The sequence below is a fragment of the Natrix helvetica genome (assembly GCF_964273705.1).
Source record: "Natrix helvetica genome assembly, chromosome: 5".
Classification (NCBI taxonomy): Eukaryota; Metazoa; Chordata; class Lepidosauria; order Squamata; family Natricidae; genus Natrix; species Natrix helvetica.
In genome coordinates, this window is record NC_138551.1 from 64,656,486 (window position 1) to 64,665,493 (window position 9,008).

At 38.3% G+C, this 9,008-nt stretch overlaps 1 protein-coding gene across 1 annotated transcript in view; it reads left to right on the forward strand.

Moving 5' to 3' along the window:
* The window catches only part of LOC309392644 (scavenger receptor cysteine-rich domain-containing protein DMBT1-like), a 56,666-nt gene extending 49,946 nt beyond the window's left edge, over positions 1–6,720 (forward strand). The window contains exons 37-40 of the mRNA XM_081954074.1: positions 230–256; positions 1,299–1,474; positions 2,457–2,821; positions 5,043–6,720. Of these exons, the coding sequence (XP_081810200.1) occupies positions 230–256; positions 1,299–1,474; positions 2,457–2,821; positions 5,043–5,241 (767 nt within the window). The 3' untranslated portion in view covers positions 5,242–6,720. The remainder of the gene's footprint in view (positions 1–229; positions 257–1,298; positions 1,475–2,456; positions 2,822–5,042) is intronic.
* The last annotated feature ends 2,288 nt before the right edge of the window (positions 6,721–9,008 follow it).

Consider the following 9,008-nt stretch of genomic DNA (forward strand, 5'->3'; position numbering starts at 1 on the left):
ATCTGGTTGGAATCCTAGCCAAACATACATTTCCTACCTGCCATGATTTCTTCAGCCAGTCATGGAGCCCGTTTGACTCTTGCTTAGTCTCTGGTCCAACAGTCATAGGATCAAGTAAGCCTGGTATTGGCCAAGAGTTAGCTGCCTTATAGAAATTACTCCTTAAGTTACTTGTACAAGCTAATTTGTAAAAGATGTCTTAGTCATATTGTTTTTTTTTCTTTCATAGCTCTTCCGGATGATACCACAGATTTTGGTAATTTTTATTATTGTTCAATTACTTAATTAAACAAGTTCATGGACCTATGGCATTCAAATAATTATATTTATTTGTTCAGTAGCAAAATGTGTGGTCTAGTGGTGAAAATGCTCACTTCTCTCTCAGAAGGTTGAGAGTTCAATCATAGGTAGTAGCAGATGTATTTCTCCTAGGGCGCAATTTTTTAAAAAAAATCTGTGAATTTCATAGTAGCAGATGTATTTCTCCTAGGGCGCAATTTTTTTAAAAAAATCTGTGAATTTCATGTAGGCATCAGGAAGGGCATCTGGTCTGTAAATGCTCAGCTGCATCCAATTGACCCAACTCTACCACGTAGAGACCACAGGATTGCAAAAAGAGAGTTCAGTAGCAAATTGCCACCCACACAATGGATGAAAGCTTTAAAAGTTTTTGGAAACCACACAAATGTCAGTGTCAACAAGGGTGGATGGGTGTATTAGACAGAAGTGTCTCCTTGAACTCACTGTTGCTTAAGGTCATGGTGAAGGGTGGAGAAGAGATTTAGTTACTGATTAAGGTTATTGTGGCAAAAAAATAAGTGATGGGAACGAAGGAGGAAGCAAAGCCGGTATTCTCATTACTCAGGATGTCACAGCTGAATCACCTGTCTGGTTCACAGAACTTTACAAAAAGTTCAGATGCCTTTACCTTCCATTTTTAAATCCTGACTACTTCGTCCATCTTTTATTTTATCATGGAAGCTTGTTAAGAAGAAAAGATAGAACAACTGCGTAGTGGCTTTTGACTCACAGTACTAGGAACATTCTAGCTAATATTAATGTGTGGAAGCATACCAAACAATTTTGAAATGAACTAATAAATACTTATAATTGTAAAACAACATGAACTGATTGCTGATTAATTTGGAAAAGTAGAATGAAAAATCTTAAATATTATAAAGTATGGTTATTTTAACTAATGGTAAATCGATGATATCTGCATTTACAAGGTAACCTAGTTACAATTTTATATATGTTCTTCTGTTTACTGACATCACGTTTCCTTTCTCACTATGCAGTAACACTTTCTTGCTATACGGAATACATGAAGGCAGTTATTGGGAAACAATATCTCATTTCAAAGGGCTGCCTTGACTGTAATTTGTACATAAGCGATTCTACTTGTACACCTGACATTTCAAAAGATAAATTTACGTTCTATATACCATATGATGGCTGTGGAACCAAAAGAGAAGTAAGTATCTGATAATGTGACCTGTCACTATAATGGAATAGTTATTTTGGAAAGTTTAAGACTGGAAATCTCAAAATTTCACAACATATACACAGATTTAACCATAGTTTCAATTGGGAAAATGTGACCAGTCTAGACCAAGTGTCAATTTTTCCCCCTGCAATAAATTGTGTTTAAGGAGAGTAACTTAAGGAAACTAATTCTTATTTGGAAATGTTAACCAATATTTGAACACCTAAATTAGTGGGCATTAAAACACTTTATGCCAGATGGCCAAAAGCAACAATAACATCATTAGATTAGTTCTCAACCTGTGGGTCGGGACCCCTTCTGGGGTCAAACGACCCTTTCACAAGGGTCGCCTAAGACCATTGGAAAACACATATTTTTGAAAAAGTACGGAAAACATAAAATAATCTTATGGTTGGGGGTCACCTCAACATGAGGAACTGTATTAAAGGGTCCCGGCATTAGGAAGGTTGAGACCCACTCTTCTAGAGGCTTGCCTGACAGTGTTGGAGGGGGTAGTCATAGAGATTTTTTGATTGGGCTGTTGGCTTCTTTGGCAGTTTATTGATTGGGGTATTGTTTACTTGATTGTTGGTCTGATGTTAACCTTGGAGTTAATCTATGCTGATCTGGGTGCTGATTGCTGGTGGAGAGGTTGTTTTATTTTTATTTTTATTTTGTTCCTTTCTGGGCTGGTCTCTTTTGCATAGTGTAAAGATGTTGTTAATGTCTATGTGTCTACTGATGGCTGATTTGTCAGGGTGTTAGGCTTCTCATCCCGGCTATTTTTACCTTAAAAGAACTATAGGGAAAGGAACATTTCAAAACTGTATTGTAAAACCGTTATTTAATTTTTTAGCTCCTTCCAGGAGAATAGAGGGTTATTGCAGCAATTCTTTCTACTAAATCATGGGTGAAGATCAAATGTTTTAAAAAGGATTGCATTTATGTATTTTGCTTGATGTTTTAACAGAATTCTGGGAAGATAAGCACGTTCACCAATACTGTCAGCAGCACTGGGAATGGCGTAAATCCTCAATTCCGATTCATCTGTAAAATGGAGCCCAGCAAAAATATGGAAGTCACCCACAACATTGATGAATTTGAATGCACAAAGCAAGGGCCAAAATTTCATATGGAATTTTTATTTTATGAGTCACCTTTCTTTCAACAGCCAATAAATAACATGGGTTACTTTATGAACCTGAACCAGAATGCATACATCCAAGCCACACTCTACAGCTTTAATAGAAATCAGATATTATTCATGGACTCGTGTGTGGCATCCCCTAATCGTTACGACTTCCAAACTGAAACTTATGTCATGATAGATGGAGGGTAAGGCTAACAAAATAGCATTTCTTCGCATAATCATTACTTTTTTTTTTTACACTGTTTTAGAAAGTGAATAGATAGCAGTGACGTGCAGTCAGAGGAGGCAGGGGAGGCACAGCCTCACCACTGTCGTCATGAAAAGAAAAAAAATGTAAAGGGAAAAAGGCGAGAGCTGAGGTCAGACTGAGCTAGTTGTTGCCTGAGTCTGCCTCACCGTGGATGACTGCTTAACTGTTTAAAAAAGCCTCTAAAAAGCGCCCTCTACTATGAGGCAGGAGAACTGCATGCCGCTCCTACGTCAGGATTTTTTAGGCTTTTAACCCTTAAGTTAAGCAAGGGTTAAAAGCCTAAAAATTCCTGACGTAGGGGAGGCACCCAGTTCTCCTGCCTCATAATAGAGGGTGCTCGTTTGGGCGGAGCTTCTTCAGAGGACCCGAGGCAAGAGCAGAGCCACATTGCCTTTTCAAACCTGTAATCAGTGAAGCTGGGCTGGATCCTTCTGGGGCTGGGGGAAAGTGTGTGTGCTCCAGTATGGCTCTTTGACTGGCTTTCTGCCTCCCCCTCACACACTTTGTGTGTGTGTGTGTTTGTTTAAGAGAGAGTGAGTGAGAGAGTGAGGGAAGGGGGTAGGAGAGATAGTCCAATCCAACGTGTGTGTTTTTTTTGAGAGGGGGGGGAGGGAGGGAGAGAGGGAGGAAGGAGGGGAAGGGAGAAGAAAAAGAAAAAGGTAAACTTCTTTTGCAAAGGAGAAAAACAAATGCTGTCGCTTTAAATCGGAACTGAGCATGCCTGGCTGTGGAATTCTGAGAGTTGAAGTCCACAAGCCTAAAAAAATTGCTGCCTCACCAGCCATGAACCTCACCGCACGTCACTGATAGATAGTATACAGTGCATTGTGGGAAATTAAAGCTTGTCGAAATAAATTAAACTGGCTGTATGCAAGGCTGTTTATAAGTGAGAGTTTGATATGTCAGGGGAAACACGAAAATAAGTTGAAGGCAGTGTTAATGGATTATGTGAGTGTGAGGTAAAATAAAATGAGATAAGATCAAGAATGAATGGATGCTGAATGAAAGCAGATGAATACAAATGAAATAAATACAGGTGGTCTTCGACTTACGACCACAATTGAACCCAAAATTTATGTTGCTAAGCAAAACATTTGTTAAGTGAGTTTTGCCCCATTTTACGACCTTTCTGGCCCCCGCTGTTAAGTGAATCACTGCAGTTAAGTGAATCTGGATTCCCCGTTGTACGAAGGTCGCAAAATGGGATCACATGACCCTGGGACACTACAACCGTCATCAATAGGAGTCAGTTGCCAAGTGTCTGAATTTTGATCCCATGACCATGGGGATGCTGCAATGGTCGTAAGTGTGAAAAACACTCTGAAGTCACTTTTTTTCAGAGCCATTGTAACTTTGAATGGTCATTAAATGAACTGTTGCAAATGAAGGATTACCTGAATGTGAAGGTTGTTGTTCATATGGAGTATATGAATGGGATTGAATCGCGAAACAACACAGAAAAGGAGAATGAACAGATTGAGAAAAATGATTGAGAAAGTAAGGAATATATACAGTTGATCAAATTTTTAAAACTAGGATGCAATTCAAAGAACAAAAATATGGAGTGTTGCATGAATGTAATGGAAATAAGGATGGTTTTCAAGGACCAAATGGTACAGAGATGTATTGTGAATAGTGTTGGTAGAAATCAGAATTGGTCCTATTTATGATTCATTCCATTATCTTGGGCCTCTAGTTTCTTTGGCTTAGTATTTCTTACTCTTTTTCTGCGCTGAGTATAATGTTCATCGTCCTACATGATGCCTATGTATCAGTGGTGGGTTGCCAATTTTTTTACTACCGGTTTGAGCGTATGATCAGAAGTGTCCAGGCAGGTGGGCGGATACTCCCGCAGCCGCTACTACCAGTTCACCCGATCCAGGCTGAACCCATCTCTGCTATGTATGGTTTTTTTAAAATTTTCATTTTAAAATCTTCCACTTTCATCGTTGTGTATTTTATTATCAGAATGGGTTGACTAGCAATCTATTTGCAATTATGCAACTATTTGCAAACTAGTAAATCTATGAACAAATGCTCTCTCATAAGCATGATATTCACTGGAGCACCTATTGCTAGTTTAATACAGTGAAATTGTGTTTGTGCAGGTTCTAACAAAAAAAAAATGACATCTGTCTTTGTTCCATCTCTTTCAGATGCAAAATGGATAGTAATTATCAACTTCTTTCTTCAAGGAACAGGAGAAACATCAGCTTCAGATTTAAATCTTTCACACTGCGCAACAACTATTCCACAGTTTATATTCGCTGCAAGATATTTGTCTGCAATTCACAGGATTATTCCTCTCGTTGCTACCAAGGCTGCTATACAAATAATAGAATAACATGGATATAATTTTTCTGGGCTTATTCATGCTTTACCAAACGAATAGCAGCTTGAATGTAATCAAATGCATGGTCTTATCGTGTAAATCTTTCTCAAGAATGGCAATATTTCACATGATTGCATTGCAGAATTGAACTATTCAATGTTTAAATGTTCACACTGTTGTGCTTTTATCTATCATCCTCATTCCTGTCATCTGGTACACTTTGATTTGATGTGGGAACATTTACAACTCTTTTGCCTTAATTCTTGTACTTAATTAGCATAACAACCAAGTGAAATAAATAAAGATAAGTAGAAACACTCTGTTTTTGAGTATTTAATTACATTGGGAAAAATAGTCCGAGTAATTGGCTTTTATCCATCTTTATTACAGTTAAATGTTATTCTTATTATTTGGTAATACACCGAGTCTATATTTCTCTTGTGAAGCTACAGGCTACTATATCTACCCTGTTTTCCTCAAAATAAGACCTCCCCGGATAATAAGCCAATTGGGCTTTTGAGCACATGCGCTAAAATAAGCCCTCCCCGAAAATATTGCAACACAGCAGCAGCTTGAGGTGACCACGCTCACTACTCCTGCACCTCGTAAATAATACGACCTCCCCGAAAATAAGGCCAAATGCTTATTTGGGGGTTCATTCAGCATTTAGAACAATTAAATGCATAATAATTTGGATATTATTTAATGCACAAGTTCTGCTAAATTTGCATCACAAGTAGAGAACTAATGGAACTTGTACAGCATAGAGAGGGAAACTATATCAAATTATTTTGTTAAAAGAGTCAAAGAATACATTTTAGATTTTTTAAAAATTCATCAATCTTAGATTCAATAGTATGGACTAAAAGAAAAACCTTTACCCATTACAATAAATATCTATCTTTTTTGCTCTATTATTATGATCCAAATATGTAAATTGTACATTTTACTCTGATCCAGGATTGTAACCCATCATAGGACAAATTGCTCTAAAAATTAATTAAATATACAATCAGACTGGAACTAATGAGCTGTAGGGACTTTTGTCTAAATGACAATAGAATAGTAGTAGGTGATGTTACAGTGCTGGAATGGATTGTCAATTTTGTTTAAATGCACTTAAAATGTCAGGTCTATTAGCCTAATTCCATATAGGAATGTATATAATAGAAAATCAATACTGTTCTGGATGATGGTAGTATTGTATAATAATTTTGCATTGTTCAACTTATTTTGATTTGCCCCATTGAAGAATTTTGGCTGTGTCTTTCAGGACAAATTAATCTATATTTTATCAATATAAAGTACTGTGTTCTTTATTTCTCTCACAACTACAACTACCAGACAAACTATTTTTGAAAGGTCTTTGGGTCTTTTTCTCTTGAGAAGAAAGATAGTCTTGGATTCTTTTAATACATGTAGTGTTATTTAGAAAAGGTTTTGATTTCATGGAGATTCATGCATAGTCAAAATTCTTATGCTAATTCAAGTACTAAAATAAATCCTCTACCACTAAGTTCTGCCTCTTCTGTGAAGTAGACAACGGACAAATATACAGTACATATAGCCCTTTCTGCAATTTCAGTTTACTTTTGCTATTTCTTTGTCCATTTATACCCAATCATTTATAAGAAATAATAATATAATGCTAAAAATTAACAATATATTTTTAAATATATAATATATAAAAATTAATAAGCATAGCTCAAAAGAAATTGCTCATTGCAAATGGGGGAAAGAAAACAACCTAAATAATATCTTCTTGATAAAGAAAAGACTCTAAAAATTTTCCCCAAGCAGAAGTTTCATAATCTAAATATCACCAGACAAATTTAGTGTACATCAGGGGTGTCAAACTCGTGGCGTCACATTGTCGTCATGTGATGTAGTTGGTATGGAAAACAACTTCTACTAAAATGAATAAAAGAGGGAAGTTTGCCATACAAAAGTCAGAATGGGAATGAGGTCCTATGGCGTCTGTAAAACAATGTGGGTAATTTAGTTTCCATGTCCCTAAAACAAATGACTAGAAGAAAACTACAGAGAGTGGCACTTGAATAGAATACCTTTAAAGCTTAAGAAGATTCACTTGAACAAAAATAGCAATTGCTTAACTGGGTATCAGAGCAGAATGGGCTCACGTCCATCCAGAATCATTAAAATAAAATGTAAACGTAGCAATTTCCAGACATGGAAGCTTAACTTTCAACAATAGCGTTGACTCAGTCATGCACAGCCCTCCCCATAATCATGTAGTAGGGCTATATTCAGAGAATGAGGTGAATGCCAATTTTCCAGAGTAGTCCTTATATTTACACAGGTGCATATCACTTGCTAATCAGAAAACGTCTCAGATCATACTATCAAGAATATTTTTTTAAATAATCTCATATGTGCACATTTGCAAATATTAATACTGCCTCACCATGGTTTGAAGTTGAGAAACATCACACCTGTGGATCTAGGTCATTGCTAGATACCATGGAAAAATCTATAAGAATCTTTGTCTCATTGCATCAGCACATCCCACCCAGTCAGGCAAGAAAGATACGTTACAGACCCGTCAGTCAAAGAACTCTGACTAGCTGCTCCTCTGCCTATGTGAGATTCGTTCTCCATAGGTGAGGCTGGCTCTCATGCTTCTGGCCTTTCAAAAAGGAGTTAAAATATCATAATGGATATATGCCGACAGCAGCATGATTACTTTATGCACAAAAATGGAAGGACACTTGATTCCCAAAACTGGCGAATGGCTGCAGAGGTTGATGGAGTTAGCAGAGATGGTTAAACTGACTGCTTTGCTTAGAGAAAAGAACATGAATAATTTTGTTTCCCATTGGAAACCGCTTTTGGTGTTTATGCTTGGGATGGAAAAAATGAAACTTTGATTTTAGATTTTGCTGATTAGATAGGTTGGTGTGATAGAATTGGCAAGTGGTTAAAGAGGCCAAATCCAGTCTCATCATCTGGCTGATTGTGTGACAACCCATAAAAATAATATTTGACACTGAATTTTCCTCCCAGTTTTGTCAATTTTAGTATTCATGCACTGCAGAAAGCTACAGTGGTCAAAGGCTAGGACATTGTGGGAACTAAAGATTTTTTTAAAGTAACATCACCTTTTTGAGATAGGCCAGTTCCAGAACCAGGCATTGCAGACATTCAGGAATAGCAATAACAATAGCACTTAGACTTATATACCGCTTTATAGTGCTTTACAGCCCTCTCAAAGCCGTTTACAGAACACCATAATGGCGCCCCCCCCCCATTTTTACATGCATTTTTCACTCTCCTCAGGCTCCAGAGGCTTTATAGGAGCCTGGGGAGGGCGAAAACAGCCTCCCCCCCCCCAGACGCCCTCCGGAGGCGTCAGAGAAGCCTCCGAACAGTCCCTGAAGCCTTTGGAGCGCTCAAAACGATCATCCGAGCAAACCTGAAGTGACTTCCGGTTTGCTCGGAGGGTTGTTTTGAGCACTCCGAAGGCTTCAGGGACCGTCCGGAGGCTTCCCTGAAGCCTTCGGAACGCTTAAAACGACCCTCCGAGCAAACCGGAAGTGACTTCTGGTTTGCTCGGAGGATCGTTTTGAGCGCTCCAAAGGCTTCAGGGACCGTCTGGAGGCTTCAGGGACTGTCCGGAGGCTTCCCTGACGCTTCCAGATAGCGTCTGGGGGGGGAAGCTGTTTTTGCCCTCCCCAGGCTCCTATAAAGCCTCTGGAGCCCGGGGAAGGCGAAAAATGGCTTTTAAAAAGGGTGAACTCAGCTGGCCAGCGCGCACATGCGCTCTGGCCAG